The 22,937-nt window shown below is 36.8% G+C and overlaps 1 protein-coding gene across 2 annotated transcripts in view; it reads right to left on the bottom strand.

Annotated features, from left to right (window-relative positions):
- Nucleotides 1–22,937, bottom strand: part of ArfGAP1 (ADP-ribosylation factor GTPase-activating protein 1) — a 703,111-nt gene that overhangs the window by 641,229 nt on the left and 38,945 nt on the right. For both annotated transcript variants that reach the window (XM_081743725.1, XM_081743726.1), the window contains exons 3-4: nucleotides 18,697–18,810; nucleotides 5,971–6,251 (exon numbers count right to left, since the gene is read on the bottom strand). In XM_081743725.1, the coding sequence (XP_081599851.1) occupies nucleotides 5,971–6,251; nucleotides 18,697–18,810 (395 nt within the window). The remainder of the gene's footprint in view (nucleotides 1–5,970; nucleotides 6,252–18,696; nucleotides 18,811–22,937) is intronic.

Genomic DNA, 22,937 nt, shown 5'->3' with positions numbered 1-22,937 from the left:
TCACGAAAACCGCCTTGCTTTTGTTATTTGTATTGTTACGGGACCCTAAAGCTGTCCCCCTTGACGAGTGGTCATTCGATAGCCTATTTGCTTGAGATGGACATCTGCGCCTTTGCGCCCTCACTAGGTTGTTATTGAAATTGTATGTCATTTAACCATCTATCATCCGAGCTGCATAGCTCCCCTTTGACACGGACTAATTTGAAGTCCCAATATAAACAGCCTTTTTCAAGGCTACCTCTTGCTATCAATATAAACAGCCTTTTTCAAGGCTACCTCTTGCTATTGTTCATTATTATTGTGCTAATAACAACCTCCTCCACCAAGACATACTTTGGCGACATGAAATGGTGGCAAGCGGAGGAATATGTCACCGCTGACATATAAATGGTGCCAGCGCGTGATATGCTAACCCGCGTCACAAGTGTAATTTTGGTGGAATGTGCACGCGCGACATAATTGTTGTCGGCCTGTGACATGCGATACCTAGCGTCACGCACATAATTTGATAACCGAATCGTTGGGATATGTACCCGCTGACTTAAGTTGGTTGCTACATTGAGACTCGAACCCTGGCCCACATAAATAGTGGCCCTGAAATGAATTAATCTTGTTGTGATATAATTATCCTCTGGCGGTATATAAATACTTGTTGTTCTTGGCTATCGTTCTCTATATCGGTGTCTTCACACCCTGTCAGTACGCCCATAAATTAGTTAAGCGCTCGTGTATATAAAACCTATATTTTGAATTCTACCTGAGCTTACTTGGGAGCGTGAACAAACTATTCGTTGTTCTTTAAATGCAAATGATAGAATCGGTGTTCTACAACTTTCTAACACTGAGAATCCTACCAGTCCACCACGAAGGTCTAAGCTTCCCCTTGAGACCGTTCGTGGCCGCGACAATGGCTAGTAAGTTTAAGAAGCCATTTCCAAAGAAGTCAATTCCTAAGAAGAGAAATGTATTCACTTCTTGCAGACCGAGTTCAAAAGACCCGTTTGAACTCGAATTACTGTTTCGACTCGACGAAAGTAAGACGGAAAGATACCATCCTAAAGAGGAACTTGGGATAAACCAAGTTAATAAAGATCCGAGGTTCTGTACGCTAGCAGAACTAAGAGCCCTTAAAAAGGCGAGATTGGACGAGGTGGACGAATCCAACCCTGGACCATCTAGTTCCACAGGTCATGTGCATCTTGACGGTGACAGTGACGAAGATGTACTCTCTCTTTTTGCTGAGGACATAGAATTTTCAGATATTCCTCCAACGCCCGGAAAATTTCTGGAGGTGATGGAAAAGAATATAACGAAAGATTCAGTGATCCGGAAATTATCATTCTGATAATAATAATAAAAAGACACATGGTGCAGTTGTGACAGGACAATAACTTCTTCGAAGAGCAGGCAGTACAGCTTAGTGAAAGAGTGATCAAGTGGAGTGGTAAAAAACTGTTAGAGACAGTGAACTAGGCTCATAGAAGACAGTATTAGCTTTTTTGTGTGTGTGTGTGTGTGTATTGTGAAATCTGTGGTTACTTTAATAGTGTATTCAGAGAAAGAAAAAATTTTTTGAAGATTCCCAGTGAAAAGACAGTGAGAGACAAAAGAACTGAATAGGGAATCATTTTTTTTTCTTTTTATATTTTGTTGAGTGCTATGTAAGGACGAGTCTTCGCCCTTACTGTATATATATTAATATTAAATTAATAATGAAGTATAATTAATAAATATACATGTTGATAGGATAAAATATTATTTTAATGCTTATTCTTGTAATGGTATATATGCTGCGTTGTGTTTTCTTCTTGTTTTTTCTAGTTGCTTAAAGTTATTCGTTCAAGTTTTATTATATAGTTTTTCTAGTATGCAATGGAAAATTCCAGAGGGTAAAGACGGTTGGAAAAGATTTTCAAACGATTTTTTGCGGATTGTTTTTAGCGAAAATAAGAAACAGCATAAAAAAAGGATATGTTCGCTCGAGGATATATAAGCGAAGGGGGCCATTGCATTGGGCGGGAGTTGGGAATGAATCTCGGTTGTTAGAAGCCTCCCCGTTGTTGTCTGGGTCATTGCCTCGCCTGGAAATATTTTTTTTTTTTTTTTTTAACTTTCCTATCTGTTAGGGATCGGTTTGAGTGATAACCGAATGACGGAGAATTAAGTTCTCTGGGGTCTGAGTGATGGCTGTAGATTTTTTTTTTTTTAAATAGGCTTTCTAGAGGGACTAACCTGAATGATGGTTAGAGCAAGGGAGAAATTCCTTGGGTCAGAGTGATGACCGTAGCTAGTATGAAAATTTAGTTTCAGATAGAAATAAGCTTGAGTGATAGCTTATCGGGATGAATGATTCCCGTAATCTTCTAGCTAGGAGAAAGTAGGATTTTGGGAAATTAAAAAACTTCTGAGGCAAACTTCTTTTTTTTTTTTTTTTTTTTTTTTTTTTTTTTTTTTTTTTTTTTTTTTTGTTAGGCCAGAGAAACCTAAATGATGGTTTTCTCTTTGAGATGAATAACTGTCTTTGGACTGAGTGATGTCCTTTGACAATTCTGGTTATTCTTAATTTTTTTTTTTTTTTTTTTTTTAATTGACGGAAGGTTGGAGTCAGGCCTTGCTGATAGAATTAGGGTAGGACTGAGCTGTGAGGAGATGACTGATCAGTGAAGTCTGAATAGAGACTGATAGGATGTTGTTTTGCTTGAGCTTCAAACTTAAGAGACAGGGCTCCGAAGCTATAGAGCCCTGAAAGATTTTTTCGCTATTTGGAGAATTCATTTTTTTTTTAATTTATTCTGATTTAATTACTGAATAAAGATTGTTCTTTACCCTGAATCTGGTTACAAGTTTTATTGAGAGATATTCACCTGAGTGGGTTGGAATTTTTTAAATTATTATTTATGTTAGTGATCCTTATTGTTAATATCTCCTAGAGGAACCTGAAGAGACGTTAGAAAGAGACCAGCGATAGAAGTTAAAACTTAAAGGTTGGACCGTGCTGAAATGAATACTCATGAACATAATATCATTTGAATTTTGACATACACACATATATCTCTTCGTCACCCGTCTAGCACGCCAAAATAAATAAAGCACCGTATACGTAAATTTTCCAAGGTTGAAAACTTTAATCTTGTAGAAAAGAAGAGCCCCAAATTGGTTAGATTGTTTTGTGTGCTTTTAAGTTCTAATCTCGGATATCCTCTGTTGCGTAACCGACAGGGTATACAGGTAAAGAAATATTCTCAGGCCTGGTCTTGTGCCAAGAACGATCCAAATCGATAATTCCTACATTCTAAGCCACTACGTTCTCGAAATGTTATTATTACCTTTCGATTTACGTTTTTTAGATATAAAACTGCAAACGTAACCAATACATTATTATTATTATTATCATCTCAAACTAAGGTGAGAATTATTTTCGTTCATTCAGTACATTCAGTATTTAACGATTATTTTAGAATAGTTTTAGTCTTTCGTAACCCATTGGCGCGAACATAAGGAATGGTTCCATATGTTATCAAATGAGCAAAAGGTAGACTTAGGAAAACTTTCCGTTTCACTTCCTTTTGCCCCATTTTCTCTTACTAACTCAAATGTTAGTACATATGTACATAGGACTTAATCATATGCAAGAACATATTTCGTAGTAGTCTTTGTCATTTAAGTTTAATCAAACACAACGATTCCAGCAAATGATTATAAAAGGTATTGTGCAATGTGCCAATTTTTGTGAAAAATCACTTACTAAGGAAACCTGCAAGGCGAGACAGTACCGACGCCGTTTCAAGTTTCTGGCGTAACAACACAGATGATGACAGCGTTGCCAAATTTTTCAGATATAAACCGAACAACCTTCTGTAATTTTAATGTAGAGCTTGAAAGACAAAATTAAAGTGGAGAATGGTATTATCTGCATCGTGATGGAGTTTCCTTGAAGTTTACAGTCAGCACCAAACTGGGACTGGGATTGGTACACATAAGTAGAGTCGTACCAGGTTAAAGGAGTTAATGTCAACTAAGCTGGAACATGATTGAAAACACCTTGAATAACAAGTTTCTGATACTGACTCTGAAGTTTTCTATGCAATAAAGTTTTGTATTAAATGCGCCTGCTTTCTCTTTCCAATAACACACGCAAACAGTTCTCGGAAACTACTTTTTTGTATGACTTATTCCATCTACTGCCACTGTACACGGCATACATATAATTTACATACTTTCCTGGTCGTTGTAGAGGAAACAAAGTCGCGTTCTCGTTGCAGGGGGCATTGGTCCCCTTCAAAATGATAAATTTGCCGTGATAAGTGGGGGCGTCTACAAAATGTGACCCGAGATCATTTTCTCGGAAACCGTTTGGTAACTCGAAAGAGGACACATTAATATGGAAATCCTTCAATGTTGCCTAGGAATGAAAAGATGCAACACGTACTGAACATGATGGATACACAGAATATAGTAGTTCTTTCTCATCCGAACGGGGTTTTTCTCTACGATGAAAGAAACTATATATATGAATTTTGACATACACACTATATATATATATATCCCATTGTTTTCATTAGGATTAGGCTAAATAGCCAACAATGAGCGTGCTATTAACAGAGACGATCAATAATGGCAATTTACTTATTTATATTATTTCATACTAAAGTTAGGACCTCCTTCGTGGCTAAGCGGTTAGTGTACGCGCCTTCGTCGAGGACACTTAGGTTCGATTTCCGGCGGTAGCTAATGTGGTTCGAATCCCACATTAAGCTGTAGGTCCAGGTCTCAAATAGAAGAGACGCTAAACTCAAAATTGCTCGCTCACTCAACACTAATGTTACTTTGTACATAATTAATTTTAGGGGGTAAATAATTTACAATTTTGGAAATTAGATCAAAAATAATAATTAGACAGTATTTTAAACAGTGCTGATTTCAATTTCTCAGGTCGAAATTTCAATACACGGGGGTGAAAAGTAGTACTGCAAAAATACTGTTAAATCACAGTGGCCTCGAGCAAGTTTCGTAGATCCGGGAGGGATTTCACCCGGACCACCCGGTAAAATCATTTTAAAGCATGCTCTATAACAAATTACTTATGATAAAAATACATGTTCATCTCCCTTTTTAATTCTTGGATTTGCAACGTTTACATTGAAGAAACAAGTATAAAACAGCTCTCCGAAAGGAGAGAAAAGTTTTAAAAGTTCCATGTTGCCCACCAACCTATGGTTGAGGTGAGAAAGATGAAGACATTGAAGAATGATTTATCTGAATTCCTTTTACCCGATTCAGTCTTAGTGTAAAGTTTTACAAAAAAAGTGGCTTTTTTCTTATAAGAATTAAGTATCTAGCGTGCTATGTTGTTTTGTACAGGGTGTCCATAAAGTCAGGGTACATGGGAAAAAGCACATTTTAGTCAATTTAATGTTAATGAATAATATTTTCTACACGATTTCTGTGCTGTTCAATGCATAATTTGCTGCGCTTTGCAAGATTAAGGTGAACTCGATGGAATAGGTCTGAATTGCCATCGATTTCAGCACACTGACTGGTAATGCGTTCTGTCATGTGGTTTAAATTTCTAATCTTCATCGGGTAAACTTTCTCTTTCAGCATATTCCGGAAAAAGAAATCAGGGGGAGAAAGGTTCATAATTTTGCAATACGACCATCCTTCTCGTCCACTTAAGAGTACCAACACGACTCGTTCTTCTTTAGACAGAACCATCATTCAATCTGAAAAAACGAAAACAAATTATTAAAATTCCCTATGTGGCCAGACTGTATGGACACACTGTATATAGTAGACTGCGCTAGAAATTTAATACTTGATAGCCCAGTATAGAATGGTGAAAACTTTTTGACAGCAGATAAGAACGATGTGATTTCATTCACTGTAAATCATGAGAGTGCACCACCACACACTAAGAGACATTCTTGATCGTAGTAACTAAAAGCACTTAAAATAATACGAAACACTCACTCTGGTCTTTGTGCATTTTCGTTTTGTTTCCTTGCAAAAAATGCTTCCTTTTGGTCAGTGAAATTTTGTTGACTGTCCAAAGTCTGGTAGCCTCCCCCGCTTTGGTAACCACTACCGCCACTGTTCCCACTTTGATAAGAGCCTTCTTCGTTACTCTGATAACTAGCACTGAATTTGTCACTATAATTAGACACAGAGTACGAATTGATGCTTGAACTAGTATAACTTTGTGCGGGTGATCTTTCTATACTCCATTCATTCCCTTGAGCCAGTGTAGATATCTGAAATAAAAAGTTATTTAATATTAAACATAAGATAACGAATTATCAATAGCATAAAAAAGAACTTAGGTTCTAATGGCTAGATATTAATGCCCAAATTCACGGTTCTAAGCTATGATTATATCTTATATTCTTGTGAAACACGGAGGTTAAGGGAGCAAGACCTATTACTAACTAGCACCAGAACCACTCTAGCATTTTGATTGAAGACGTTGTTCTCCCATTAAGCTATGAACTCTATGATACATGCTCAAAAAATTCACGATGCGGAGAAAAAACTCATACGATTCTGTATTGAATTTTCTACCGTTTGCTGTTTTTGAATATGCGGTGACGACTCAATCATCATTTAGTACCACACGACACAGTCACCACTCTGGCTACAGTTCAGCGATATATATATCTGGTGCATTGTGCAAGATCTAAGATTAAAATCACTAATTATAACTCACGTGAGCCAACGGAAAAACAAGTTCAAGAAAACTGTAGAATGAGAATCTTATTTTCTTTCTGTAAAAACGTCCAACTTGTTAGATTTCTCCTGTTTTCGACGTGCCTGAATGCGTGGAAAAGGATACTGAACAATAAAGAACTGGCACTGAGAAAGAAAGTGAATATAATAATGGAACACCCTTGTCTAATCAGTTACAAAATTAAGCCACAGTGATGGATATGAGACTTTCAAAATGGTTGTTGTTTATTAAAGTTTAGCGTTTTTTTTCTCAGCATCGGAGGTTGAATGAGACGTAAATGTGAGTTTGTGATGGACATCATGTTCTTGGGTTTCTTCGGGGTTTTCCCGTTTCACCCACATTTTCATTTCACTAGTTATTTCATAACTATTCACTTTCGCAGCTCATCCGTCTTTTTTTAGTCTAAACGGCATAATTGTTAGACCTAAAACTAAAAGTTTTAACTTCGCGTCATTACATGGATAACGTTATATGTACTTTGTATTTTGTTCAATGTGTCTGTCAGTGCATATTAACTCTTCTCAATTTACAGCATTTTGTTAAATGCAGGCGAATTCACTTAAGAAAATAACTACCTTCTAAATAAAAAGAAAAAGGTTTATGTAATCTAATTACGTGGGCATGCTGGGAAGTAATGCCTCCTATTTATCTACACGGTGAGTCGTAAGACTGCATACAAATGGTGGAAACGGTGACTAATGTTTATTTTCTTTTTACAAATGGGATTATATTACGCTACAATTAAAGGATATGTTCCACATGTCTTCCTTCCATGTCCAAACACAGTGATAGCTCCTCTAACCAATTTTGACGAACACGTGACAATGTTTCTCCTGTTACTTGGTTGTAAGCTTGTGTGATTTTCTTTCAAGGTGGTCAATATTATGGATTTTCTTCTGGTACACAACGGATTTCAGGTGTCCCTAAAGGTAAAAATCCATGGAAGTAGGATCTGATGACATGGGTGGCCACTTAACGGGTCACGTCAACCGATCCAGTGCACAGGAAACTGCTGGTCAAACCATTGGCGCACTTCAATACCGTAATGCGCTTTGTCCTGTGTTGCCTGAAGAATGCAGTGAAGTTTCGTCAAGGATTAACATGAAAGTGTCATTTTAGAACATCTTGAGACAACTCAATGCATTGAGGTTTCCCTCAATGAAAAAGAAAGAAAAAAAAAAAAAAAGGACCAACAATCCTATTACTCCAAATCCCGCACCACAACATGAGTTTCATCGCCCCTTGCATTTTTCAACCCGACAACGTTGAATGCTATCCGTCCAGTACCTGATATTTTGCCTCTTCACTTCACCAGTGACACAAAAATTTGCCTCATCTGAAAAAAGAACGGAACTAACAAACCTAGAAAGATTCTCGTTTATGTTCAGTGTCCACTCACAGAACTTTGCTCTACGGTCAGGATTGCCTCTGTAAGAAGTTGCAATAACTGCAGTTTGTATCGGTGTCAATGTTAGCGTGCAAAATGCGCATGACACTACTTTGGCTGATTCCAATTTCCACAGAGAGACATCGGATCCCCTTCGTCGGACTTCTGATCATTGTTGATAGTACCATCTTAGAAGTTCCTGTCTTTAGTCTTCCAGGTCTGCGTTCGTCGGCGATAGAACCTGTTCCTCTCAATTTATTGATAAGTTTGGCCACGGTGTCATGGGTGTGGGTTTTATTGAATGTACGTGCTACATAACGACAGGTTCCACTCCCAGCTAACAGAATGATGTCAATCCGTTCTTCCTTTGTTAGTGACACCTCTTTTTTTATTGGTTCACCTACCTTAAAACGAAAAATAAACATTAGTCTCCGTTTTTACCATTTGCATGGAAACTTATGTGACATCTTTTCATTTGTTTAGCTGCCTCAAAAGGAAAATTAAAAAATAGTCACCGCTTTCATCCTTTGTATGGAAATTTATAACTGACCCTGTGTGTCCATGTATTGTTAGTTCCTGTCACTACGGTACGACGCGTCCTCTGGTTGCGAGGAGAAGGCTTCTACATATAGAAATGAAATCTAAGTTTTACGTCCCACGGTTATGCCGGTTAGGCTAAAGGAGACGGTGATGATGAGAGATGAGTGAAATGGTGGAATGAAGAAAGTGGGAGAAAACGGGAGAACCTCGAGAAAACCCACGAGCATGGTGTTTGTCCAGCACAAAGTCTACACGGCGCGAGCTGGGTCGAACCAGGGACCCCAAGCACCGGAGGTGAACGCTCTACCACTGAGCCATCGCGCCCCCTTTCTACATATAGAGATTAGCTCTGAATATATTGAATAAGAGTCGCGGACAGACGAAATGGGGTGGTTCTCCAGCCTGGAGAGTTGACGTGAGGCTATAAACGTCATCCTGTAAAAAACACTTATTCATAAACGTTTACAGAAGTCTCGGACCAGGGCTGATGATTTGGCGCGATCTAAACATGGTAAAATAGATATGAAACATGGAATATAAGCAGGTTCTATAGGGTAAGCGGATCAAAATCCCTAACGACAAATATAAGATGGATCAGTTCAGGAAGTTAGATGAGAAGGAAAGAGAGCGCTGCAGACTGGAAAGTTTAACTTTTCTTTATGGGAAAGGAAATAAAATCACAAACTAGGAACAGGACTTTTCGTTCATAGTTAATATCAGCAATTAAACGTGTTGAATTTGTTAATGAGAGACTTTATTTTATTACCCTAAAGGTTCAGTAGTGTGATACTAAGACAGTTTTTACAAAGAAATAGAACGTGTTGAACTCATGCTATACCACGTCAAAATTCTATTAGGGGATTTCAAGACGAACGTAGAACGAAACATTCAGTTCGGGTAGATTTTCCAAACTGTTGTAGGGAACGAAAGTCTGCATAAGAAAATTAATCAAAACGACACTAGACTCACGAACATTGCAACATCCAAAAATCTTATGGCGAAGAGTACAAAATTCCCACATCGCGACATTACAAATACACCTGGACATCACAAGGTGGAAAAACACATAACCAGACTGATTGCGTTTTAGTGGATAGAAGACGGTCTAGTATAATTGATATTTTCGGTCGCTTAGAGGAGTTTACCGTGATGCTGACCACTACCTGGTAGCAGCGGTTATGAGATATAGATTATAGTTGAAAAAAGGGAAATAATAAGCATTTAATAACGAAGAGGTATAATTTAAAGATATCAGAGGAGGATCAGGAGAGAGGTTAATATCAGACTGAAATGTCGAATAAATTCTCGGTTTTATAAGGTTCACAATGTACTACTGTTGAGAATACTTCGGTAACAATTTCAGCAAAAGAAAAACTAGGACACGCAGAAATACATAGAAACAAACCATGGCTCGACCAGAAATATACTAAACTAACTGGGAAGGAAGAGAGGCAGAACTGCGTTGGTACAAAATCCGAACAGCAAAACTGCACAAAATTTCATTTAGATCAGGTGAAAAACATTCAAAAGTTTTAGAACAGCGACACATGTTTTTTGGTTGTTCTTGAACTTGGAGATAACAAAAAAAACAAACAAAAAAAAAAAAAAATCGAGACATACATAAAAGTATCAACGAATTTAAGAAAGGCTATCAATCTCGCCCTTGTATAAGAAGGTCACCCAGAAGAAGAGTATAACATGAGAATTCTGAAGCTCGTGAACACATACGACAAATGTTTAAATGAAGCTGGTGATTATGTAGAGAAGTGAAGGAAGCTTCAGGTATGTAACATTTTTTTTCAATAAATATTTTGTTTTTCATTTTGTATAACTAAACGGTCTTTATTTTCTGGATGATCCTCGTATTAAAGCGGACGGAACAATTCTTAGGGATACGGATAGAATTTTGAATAGGTGGGCATATTTCTTTGACAACTTGTTAAACATGCAGCTATAATAATAATAATAATAATAATAATAATAATAATAATAATAATAATAATAATAATAATAATAATAATAATAATAATAATAATGGTAAAGAAAGTAAAAACGAAAACAAAAGAATCGTATATCCCAGAGTCTAATCAATAGAAATACGAAATGAAATAAAGGAATTAAAGAACTATAAATTTCTGGGTGTAGACAAAATTCCTGATGAGTTAATTTTAGCTGGAGGAGAAAAATTTTGGAACACACATTCATCTGGAACGAGGAGGAATTGCCACAAGGATGGAAAGAATCAACCACTGTTCAAACTTGCAAGAAAGTGCAACCACTGTGCAAACTTGAGGCATCTCTCTTTTGTTACAATTCTATAAAATCTTCTCTAGCATTCTGTTAGTAAGTTTTGTCCAATACAAAGACTGAATTATTGGAAATTATCAGTACAAATTTAGGAGAAATCCATCAATTATCGACCAGACATTTATTACCGTTCGCCAAATATTCGAAAAGATGTGGGAATACAACAGCCCAATACATAAATTATTTATGTATATCAGAAAGGCCTACGACTCGGTTAGGGAGAAAATATTGTAGAAAATTATTACCGAATTTGGTACACCGAAAAAGCTAATTAGATTAATTAAGATGTGTTTAAATGAAACCCAAAGTGAAGTCAAAGTACAAAAATATTTGTTCTCGAGCTTCTCCGTCGAGAATGGCCTGTCTCCGTTATTACTTAATTTTGTTACGGAAACGAGAAAAGGAAATTTAGATATAGCAACTAAGGTCTAGAGCTGAACGGGACTCAGCAGGTTATGGCTCATACTTCAATCTGATAGGAAATGATAAGAGGAAAATAAAAAGAAATGCAGAGGTATTATTAAACGTCTGAAGGGACATAGGTTTAAAAGTAAATGCAGACAAAACTCAATACATGGAAATTCGCCGTGACAGTAATACTGTAAATTATGGATACGTTAAAATATCACGTTATATTTTAGACAAAATGGACACCTTCAAATATCTAAGATCAACATTAACAGACTGAAACCTTTTCCTCGAAAAAAATTAAATGTCAACTCCAAACACGGAATTCATGTTATTAGCCAGTCCAAAGCCTTTTGTCTTCGCGAGTTCTGTCGAAGAATTTGACGTTTAAAATGTATAAAACGATAATGGTCCCTTCCTTTGAGGAAAGAACGTACACTGAAAGTCCTTTAAAATGAAATCCTGAGGCGGGAATGCAGAATAGTGGAAAATCCATACCAGAGAACTACATAATTTTTACTGTTTACCTAATATTTTAGGATCATTAAGTTTAGGAGGAGCAGATTGTGTAAAAAGAATGGAAAAAAAGTAGGAAAGCTTTCAAAATTTGAACTGGGAACCCATCGGAGAAAGAGTATTAGGAAGACCTAGACACAGCTTGGAGGACAATATTACGATGGATCTCGCAGAAATAAGAATAGAAAGTAGAAACTGGATTCAGTTGACTAAGGACAGGAGTCAGTGGAGACTTCTTATGAATGCATGCTTGATAAGTCATAAGTTAGTTAGTAATTTTTCTACATAAAAATGGTTGAAGTTATCGGTAGGAAACAAACACTTGTACATTATTGGCACTTCGATCTACAAGAGCACAACAACTATTTTTCCAGATAATCTCCCTACCTCAAGGCATGTCCTACTTCTTGCTTCAAGGCATCGTCTGTATCAGGATGAAATGCAAACAGGTGTTCTCTAGGTTTCGGAAAAAGATGAAAATCTGATGGAGCTAGATCTGGGCTATACGTAGGATGAGATACGACAGTAAAACAAAGGCGATGAATTTTCTCACTTGCCACTACGCTAGAATGAGAGTTGAAAAAATCACGACCTTTTATAATGATTTAAATCAATGTTTTTAGTTAAATCGCTCGTGCTTGATTTCTTTAATGGAATAAAATTTAAATATTACTCTTAACTGGTAAACTACAGGGGTTTCAGGTTTCGTTAAGTGATGTTAGGATGAAAGCGAAATCAGCAATTGTTTTCTGCAAGGTGTTTCTGACACGTGACAGTTACTTAGTAGAAGTGTAATATTATTTATCCTACATCTAAGAGTGGGCGTGATTTTTAGAATTCAATTTACAATAATTGTACAAAAGGAAGATAATGTATGTTTTCTTAATATTTCTTTTTAAGCACCTTAATTGTAAACAACCAAAGTAAAATATACTGAAAAATATGCTACTGTTTGGCAAACGGAAATAAAATTGCATTTTGCATTGCGAGCCTTTTCAACGTATTTTGTTTATAAATTGAATGCGATTATTTTATTACACTCCTTTTATTTTAACTTTTTCATCGTAAATATGGGTATATTTTGCTTTAAAATATTATTCGATATAAACTTGCATACCAGCATAAATATTTGATTTCATGTTATCTGACTGCAGTGTGACGAAGATAATAGCGCAATACGTAAGATATTTCACTAGTGTTGTTTAGTTCCTAATCACGAATGGCTTCTGTTCTTAATATTCTTTTCATTATTCTTTCTATTTAAGAAGTTAGCTTTCGCAGCACTCACCGCGCACAAACCTACCGGTATCCCAAATCAGATTATCGCCTACATACGTTCCCGTGATATGCCACACTTCATGGTAAGCTCTGCCTTTGTAGTGCCCAAGTTCTTTCGAATCAGTTCAGCAACACGACTGCGATGTTGTTCATCCGTTGCAGGGTCTAGCCTTCCACTTCGTTGTCTGTTAACCAAGACAAGGTTCGTTCTTGTAGAGTTTTCTTGACAAGTACCAACATCTCAATGTGTTTATCCAGTTTGTGCGGAGATTAAAAACAAACTGAGTACAAACAAATTCCACACACTTTGGAAGAGCTGAAGTATTAATAGAACAAAACTGACCAAAGAACCAAATCAGAGCTATAATGAACAAGATATAAGAGTTGAAGATGAATACCACTGTTGTCATAAGGAGTATGTAAAACAATGCTTTCTGGTGTTGCAACGAACATACTGGAACGCGTGGAAAAACGGATTACGTAACTGTAGGATTAAATTTCTAACACTTAGTGTAGCCAAGGCATCTTTATACTTATATTTACTATTATATTCTTTATCCGATGGATACACATATAAATAGAACACCCTGTATATGTAACTTCCTCTATCATTATTAAAATATAATATGACCATTTAATAACGTTTTGCGAATATTAGATGAAGAGTAAAATGGAATATGAGCTATGAGTATTAACAGATGCTTCATACAATGGAAAGAGAAGGATTTTAACCAAGAAATCAATTCTAAAGTGCCAGATGTCATACTGCGTTGATATGTAGAGAACAATGTTTGCCGACCGAATTGGGCCAAAAGATTTTTATTCTAAAGCCCTATAAAACGCTTATTGTATGATTTCAAAGGACTGGATATGTATTCCGAGTCAGCGTTTTATCCATTAGTTTAAAAGCGTTTCAAGATAAATGGTTCACCCTATATATATACATTATACTTTATAAGTGTAGATTCAAACAAATAGGCCTTCATAAACAATGTTTGTTTCCTTATGTATAAATTTATCGGTACATTTCCTACAACCTGTGCTTTTAATTTCACACATTGTCAAAACTTATGTTTCAATAAGGCTTTCAATATTTAACTCATTATTAAGTTGAAGCTTATTCGTCAGAGATCTCTAGTTCCTGAACATCGACTTCATTAAGAGCTTTCAGGAATCTCATGGAATGAAATCAACTGGATAATTCATGTGAAAATTCACTTTATGTTATTTAACCAGATTACAATTATCACAGTGACTACCCTTGTACTAATTTAAGTTGTTTATAAGCAGTAAATATCAAATAACCGGCTGGCTTCTCATAACTAGTTTACCAACTCAGCTAGCTACAAGTATTTTGTACACATTTTAAATTAAATATCTTTTTAAGTCTTAAAGCAGCAATAAGAAGAGGCAGCTGCCAGAAAAATGGGAAATTGGAATTTTGGTTCTCTTTACTCCAACATCTAGAAATGCTTCCTAGTACATCATTGTTCTATATCTCTAGTGAGTCAAGTGCAAAATAACAACTTAAATTTTAGTTCCTTTCGTTTCTTCATAAAGACATGTAACGAAAAAAAAAAAAAAAAAAAAAAAAAAAAAAAAAAAAAAAAAAAAAAAAACGATGTTCAAAGTAGGTAAATGGTAAACCAACTGTCGTCAAATGAGAGATCTGGCTTCAATTCTCTGCAAATTTAACTAAGAATTTTTGTTTTTCAACACACATGTGCCCTGTAATGACCAACTTGATTACAATCGTTAGCTGTTATGAAACGAAACTACGTATTTCGAGATAGAAGCGATTGTTGAACTCTTAAGATATGACGTATTTTGACCATTTTTAATCTTAACGGGAACAAATTAGGAAATACATGATTAAAATGCTACCAAGTTATAGTTCAGTATCGAAATTTGATTCTGTTTTTCTTTTCTTAGACGTTAAAAATGTTACGTGTGGTTGCATAACTTCTGAAAATTAGATTGGTTGTTACATGGAAGGAAAAAGATGATAAAAAATAATGATACAAATGAAAGCCTGACGGTGTCACGTCTGAGCTATATGGCCTGAGTTCCTGCAAAATTTCTGACGAGTCATTAAATATATATGTGGTATAGCGATACCAGCGTGGTATACGACACCCTTTCTCTTGACCAGTTCCAGTCGTTTCTTTTGAACTGATATGTACATTCGCACTAATTATTGACAACATAAGCCCGAGTCTGTCGTTCCACCCGGTGGCAACAGCTCGTGATCCACTATGCCCTTCCAATCCCACCAAACACAACGTAATCTTCCTAGGCATCAGTGTGAGCTTTGCCACAGACTGTGGAGTTTCTCCTCCCTTCGACCACGATCACTTTCTCACATTCTTGTCGTAGGTTATCCACTCCTCATCCTTCGTGATCAACCGTATCAGAAATGGCTCGAGTTCGTTACGTTTCAGTAGAGATTCCCAGATAGAAATTTGATCGAATAAATGTTCTTTAGTCAGGTTATATAGCACTCAAATGTCAACTTCTTTCATTAGTCAGTTTTCGCCAAATGATTTACCGTTGTTTGATAATGGATGTTAACGTCATTGGCTATGTTACAACTTTCTACCCACCAGTCTTGCTCAGCTTTTGCCAGAATATCATCCACTTTTTCTATGATTTTCCCTACTGTGAGTAGCATTTTAGACATCGACATTTTCAGAACGAAAGCGACTAAATCATATTTTGGCTGTTGCTTTCCGGTAATGTATCTTTCTCATAAACACCACAAATTTCTTCATGGGCCTACGAAGCATTTGCGTCTTTACTGGTATGAAACCTTAAAATGTAGCACAATTTTGTGAGAAGTTCACACATCTTCACGGCATAATACCTTACGTCTGACTACAAGTATTTGAACATTGTTTGCACATTTATTAGCTTGAGCTGTCATATGACGTTATGTCTCTCACTGACTCTCATATACCCTGGATTTGGGTTACCAGCGCCATATCAACACAAAAGGTTCAATACATTTTAGACAAGCAGATATGTACTGAAAACCCAATTTTTAGAGTCGTCGTGACGCCTTATTTGTGATTTGGAAATGGCTCTTGTGTTTTTCACAAAATTTGGTAAAAACTGTTCGAGCACAAGGGACCGATTTAATGTACTATAGGTCAAACTCACTTAGGAGCGTCTGTATAAATTTTATTTCAGCAGTTCCTCAATAAATTGAAATCAATTTTCAGAAATGACATCAAATTTAGGTTTTCTGGTGGTATGATAAGAATTAATTTTAAAAATAATTTTAATAAAATTAATTCTTTAATTATAAAGAATTAATTTTACTTGTCTTAAAATGAAGATACACTCTCGCGTCCTACAGGAAACCTTGGCGATAGTAGAACATCCTTACCGAAATCTGTACCCCTCTGGTTCCTTTACTTATTCTACAGTGCACAGATATCGCAATCAAGTAACCAGAAACAGGCATACTGCCCTTTTCGTTTGTTTGTTTTTTTTTTATTTCTTCTATTTTAGTGTCCCCTTTCAACGCCAAGGCTATACGAGACATGAATAGCTACAGTTCAAGGGAAAACCCGAACCACCATAATACGTTCAATCGAAGCCGGAACCCCGTGCACCAAAGGGTTCGCACTGATCTGGAGGAGTGTATTGTTGTTCCTATCTCGTAATATACCTTTATTCTGCTGTAGTCTGTACAATAAATAAATAGTGTTGTTCTGTTTCTAAAAATTAGCAGATCCTGCGACGTGAAGTTTCTATTTTACTTTCTTCATTTGGTTTCTCGATTTTCCCCATGGAGTATATACTTCTCTTTTCCAGCTAATGGTTGCATATTGACAAAAATAATGAAATACACTCTAGTTCTACAAATGGAAGTAACACATCCGTCACTATTCAATCAAAGCATTGTAGTCATTATAACAAGTGTAACAATTTACATCCAAGAACGACTTCGCAAACTCACCTGTGTTATAATTTGGTTGGAATTAAACGACTGACTGTTGTACAGTAGGATCCGAAACACATTCAGTCTTCACCCAAAGGTTAGTATACCAACTAGTGACAGAAACCAGAATCACGAGCACAGAAAGGAAGTACAGTAAGTACAAGCCATGAAGAGGTTAAAGTGAGTAATCATGATTGTAAATGTTTTAAATAATGTGCGCGCGTACCTCGAGTTGACAAGAGCTTTTGCCAGTTCATTATTGTGAACCCTAATGATGTTTCTGATCTTTGTCATAAAAATGAGTTATCGAAAGCCATAGTGGGCGTTCCTGCCTGCAAAACCTATCATCGAATTATTTCATCCTCCTGATTCATCCAACTTAGCACCCTATGGTTTCTGACTATTCTTACAATTAAAAACAGCTAAAAGGACGAAGACTTTCTGACATTCCCAATATTCAACACTGTAAGACAAAAGAACTCGATGGTGACTTGTTAAAAACTCTCGGACCTATTCCTGGAAGTATACAAACCATTTAAACCAGCGTATAGATGCACACGAAGACGACACAAGCCATCAACATGTATTTCTAGCTGTATGTTTTACAGGGGTGCAATTCGGGAATTAAATTATTCTCAGAGCTCGAATTCTATATTTTTTTCTTTTATTTCTTTAATTTTATTATTTATTTACTTTTATATTCAAACTTGCCTTTGGCCAGTTGGGGCCCCCGCCCCCCAGACCTCCGCGTTTGCTCGGTCTACGACCTCGCGTCTTTTAGGTGTCAGTCTTTCCATCAAGAGTGAATTTCGTGCATTTGCTCTTAACATTTCCTGAATTTGGTCAGCTGGGAGCTTCGCCCCCTGACCCCCGCGTTTACTCGGCCTACGGACTTACACCGCGTAAACCCACAATTTTACCAAACCTCAAGTTTCTTTTCGTATTTCACCCATCTAAAAGATAAGATTTTATCCCAAGAAAACGCCTATTTAAATAACATGGGAATTTCTTCATCCCCCTTTATACCCATTAAAAACTAAAAATATTCATTTTTGACAATTTTTCTGTGGGTTAATACCGGAACGCTACAAACATGCCAAATTTCATCATTCTGATTCTGCCGGAAGTGCCTAAACATTTTGGAGTGTAGAACATGTCTCATATAAATAACACGGGAAAGATTTTTCAGTTCCCCACGAAACCACTCTACAATTGATTTTTTTTTATTGTTATTTTTGGTAATTTACTTACGTAATGCTAACGAAAAAATACAAGCACACCGAATTTCAAGTTATTATTCCAAGTACCTATTACATTATAGGTAAAAAAATGATGACATTATAGGTTAAAAAAAAAAGTCAATTTAAATATGATGTGGAATTTCTCCATCTCATCTTCAGACTCCCTAAAAATTAAAAATATTAACTTTTGGCAATTTTTCTGTGGGTTAGTCTCGGAAAGCTACAATCATGCCAAATTTAAACTGCTCACCTCAACCGGAAGTACCCGTTATTTTATGTCAGTTCATGTAGTTTTATATATAGTTAGGATTAGGATTGGGAAGCAGAAATAAGAGCAAACAAATTTTACCTTGTCCCTATATAGCGCAGCTGCTTTAGTGTTGTATTTTTGCTGGATTGACATTGAATCATTCCAATCGGGCTGAGAACTTAAAAAGTCTTTAGCCTTCCGGTTTCCACCAACCTGAAAATGAAAGAGAAAAATCAGCACGATAGAAATAACTATAATCAAAATTTAACTTATTTTATGGCACAAGAAACCTTAAAGCAAACTGCCGCAGAAACGAAACTGTAGTAGATTCTCTCATCTGCCAGTTCGATGTAATCAGGGTTATTATTACTCATCTTACTCAAGCACTTATAACCATATAAATGTCCGACTGGCAAAGAAAATTAACAAGTTCAAAGGCAATCAGTGGAAAAATATATTTTATATTATATTCATCTTTTATATTATATTCCCATTTTTTTCGCTTAACGAATCGTTCTTTTCCCAAACTTCCCAGGTAAAACTCTAACCGCGCTATGAAAATATCACATACAAGCGACCTGTTCCACCTATATTAGGTGTGTAGATTTAATTACCACTATTACATTCGATAATACCTTCATTTCATGCAGTATCATAGAAAGAGTCAACTACAAACCTATATCGGGACCGCGGTGGCTCAGTGGTAGAGCGTTCACCTCTGGTGCATGGGGTACTGGGTTCGATCCCAGCTCGCGCCAAGTGAACCTTGTGTTGGACAAACACCGCATGCGTGAGTTATCTCGGGGTTCTCCCGTTTCCTCCCACTTTCTTCATTTCACTCATTTCCAATCATCACCGTCTCCTTTAGCCTAGCCGTCATAACCGTTGGACGTAAAACTTAAAGATTCCTTTTTTTTTTTGTTTTTGTTTTACAAAGCTACCGGGCGCATTTCATGCGTGATTATCACACCATATTTTAATGTGTCTTATTCTTAGGATTAGGTATGTTATGTTGTAGTTGTTCTTACTTTTCTATGTACTTTCTTGAATATAGTGAATATACCAGTGGAGGTGTTGCGCTTAACCTTTGAATGAAGTATTGAATATTTCGAATGAATGGATGATCTGAGTATTGTTTTATGTTATTTGGTGAATATAAACAGCCATCTGTGTGCAATAATCTAGCTATGGATGTTCCCCATAATTACTGAAAACTGTGATATATATCCTTTGCCAAGTATAGACATTAACAGTGATTTATGATTTTTCAGCCTTTTAACATTGTTTCATGCTCTCTAGAGGGCGGATCGTCAAAAGGCTCTTCTGAAGAGAGACATTCGCTCATTTGTAGTGTGAGCCCTCACTTCCATCCCAAGTTATACGTGTTTCTGGTAAACTGTGTTCGCAATTTCGTTCATTCATTATTCACATTCGTATCCTTTAGCCTACAAAACATAAATACGAGAAGCAAACCTTTCATTTCGTCACAAAGCAGTTTTGTAGGTGTTTATTATTATTATTATTATTATTATTATTATTATTATTATTATTATTTAGAACAACTTTCTTCATGCATATTTAATAATCCATCGAAATACCATTTCAACATTAAAAAATATTCCCAGGATCCGTTAGAATGTTTTTCAACCTAACCTACATTTGATCTCAGCTGGTTTTGTTCCGTGAGTTCATTTATGTCTTATACCTCCAACACAAGCATTGTTTTTTCTATTGTTTCTTTCTATTTCTGCTACCCTATTTTCCATTTTTCATATGTTCCCTTTTCGAAGGCCTCAACGTACTAGTTGCTTTGAGTTTACTATTATCTTATAGTCCCGTGTTTACTGTGCTTGGTTTCTGAAACCAAACTAATATGGCACACATTTTTGTTGCTTCACGTTCCTATACTTATCATTGGATTACGGTTTATGTTTTCCCGCCTTCCCACATCTTACAGTTTCAATAGGTTATTTGCTTTCTGTAGTAGCACGGACGTTTTCCTAAAAATGGTTGGTAGATTTAGAGTTTAATGTAACTGTTCAGCACTGATGCTATATATGACGTGAACCTATAGTTTTAACATGGGACCAAGACCACATGTGGTTCCACTAGAAATGAAATCCGGATCCCCTGCGTAGAAGGCTCTATGCTAACTGTGTACTCAAAAAGAAACTCTTTGGTATGTTTCGTCAATATCACTGTTCATTTCACAGCCAAAGGGCATCTCCATTCAATGCACGACAGTAACGATTGACGGTAACGACAGTGTTGTAGTCACTTCTCGGTTCATCGTGCGCCACTGGAGGGGCTTCCGATGGAGATGTTTGGGTCTATCCTCATCTCCGGACTGTTACGTAATTCTATGCCGCACACTACCCATGAAACCACAGAGATCCAACAGGATCCTCACAAGAAGTAACGAGAACCGGCCCAAAGGCACAGATTGTTTACTTGCGGGGGAGCGTATCTCCAGTAACCAACGGGCTCCTCGGGCATTGTGTGTATGGGGACAACGGAAAGACATATTAGTTTCCCAATATGCAAATCCTGGTATCACATTTGAAGTTGTTCCAGTGCCAGAGCTCAAAACGGCCAGACACTGCTGATCACTCTCGGCTATTTCGACCCATGCGTCAGCTGTGCTTGGTTTGGTTCCAGTTGGAACCCATTCTTGGTCTTAGTTGTGATAATCAGCAGGCTCGTAGCTAGGAATGTGTTATGGGGAAAGCACAGTTTAGTTTCTTCGCTGACACACACACACACACACACACACAAACCATGCTCAGCTGACGCATGGTTCGAAATAGCCGAGAGCGATCAGCAGTGTCTGGCTGTTTTGAGCCCTGGCACTGAAACAACTTCAAATCGACATTGAGGTTTCCATATTCGGAAACTAGTGTGTATTCCTGTTGCTCCCATACTCACAATGGTCGAGGGGACCGTCGGTCACCGGAGATACTCACCTCCATAAGCAAACAATCGGTGCTTTTGGACCGGTTCTCGTCACTTCTTATGAGAATCCTGATGGATCTCTGTGGTTTCACGGGTAATGTGCGACGTAGAATTACACAGCAGAGTCCGAGATAAGGACAGACACAAAGATCTCCATCGCAAGCCTCTCCAGTAGCGCACGGTGATCTGAGAAATGACTGCAACACTGTCGGGACCGTCGACCGGTTTCTTGACTCCTATTCGAACACACCACACTTTGCGACATCGAAACCAACCAACCAACGCATTCGTAACCTACAGAGCCTACTGGTTCTCTACATACCCATATCGACCCTGGTACTCACCGGTCAAGAAAGTAGGGAGTCATTGATGATGCCCTTTATTTTCATTGTCATTTACGCCCTAAATTCCTTGAAATTTATTGATAAAAACAAATTTTATAAACACAATACAAACTAGTTCCAGTGAAAGGAATTATACCGAACAGAGCTTGTATCACTGACTACTGATGAGACTCAACACGTAACACGTACAACACGTGATTCAACACGTACAAAAAAAAAAAAAAAACAAAACATACATATTAATAACAAATCATCAATTCCTTACAACCTTACAATCTACATAACTATACAGCTTTCTTATAAATAATCCATATATTGAAAAGAAAATGTATTTGGGAAAAAACAAATAAAATGTAATAACTGCCTTAGTTTTTACACTCAGAACATATAGGCAAATTTACTACATTTAATATTAGAGAAAAACACAAACATGCAGTTATTCTGTATGTCTTTATATCTTTTTCACCGGGGCGAACAGGTTACACATTTGCAATTCGCATTTACCATGTGCTAAACTTGCTCTAAGTATTAGCCAGAAAAACAACATTTGAAGACAGTACGTGAAGTTTGCGTTAATGTAATAGTAAGTTGTTATATCAATATGGAATGCCCTTTGGTGGATGGAGTCTGGATTTGATTTGTCTGCAACGTGTGGACGTCTAGTTTAACAGTTTGGGAGCGTCTGGTTCCATGCTTGATTCCTTACGCGAGCACATACTTTTCGGCGTAAATAAAGTAAATGACTTAAAATATTTCTTTTGCAACTTAAAAGATCTTAGTCAAAATATTTATAGAATAATAGATTACCTTTACAAAATAGTTACTCTGTCTTGTAACTAGTACAGGTATAAGTATCAAGTATCTACCTTTTTGATATTGTAGAAAGTCAGTGTCTTTATATTCAAACCCTCAACCTATCCCTCCTCTGCTGTTCTTCAATTTCCATTTTTATCATACACCTCTGTCAACTACACGAAAAAAGAACTGCTGTCCTATTCTTGTTCTTGTAGCTTAGCGGTCCCTCTTAGCTACAATCAGGTGAGT

The sequence above is a fragment of the Thermobia domestica genome, chromosome 17 (genome assembly GCF_964235325.1).
Source record: "Thermobia domestica chromosome 17, izTheDome1.hap1.1, whole genome shotgun sequence".
Lineage (NCBI taxonomy): Eukaryota > Metazoa > Arthropoda > Insecta > Zygentoma > Lepismatidae > Thermobia > Thermobia domestica.
The sequence above is the reverse complement of the archived record's forward strand: the minus strand, read 5'-3'. Positions and strand labels throughout refer to the sequence as shown.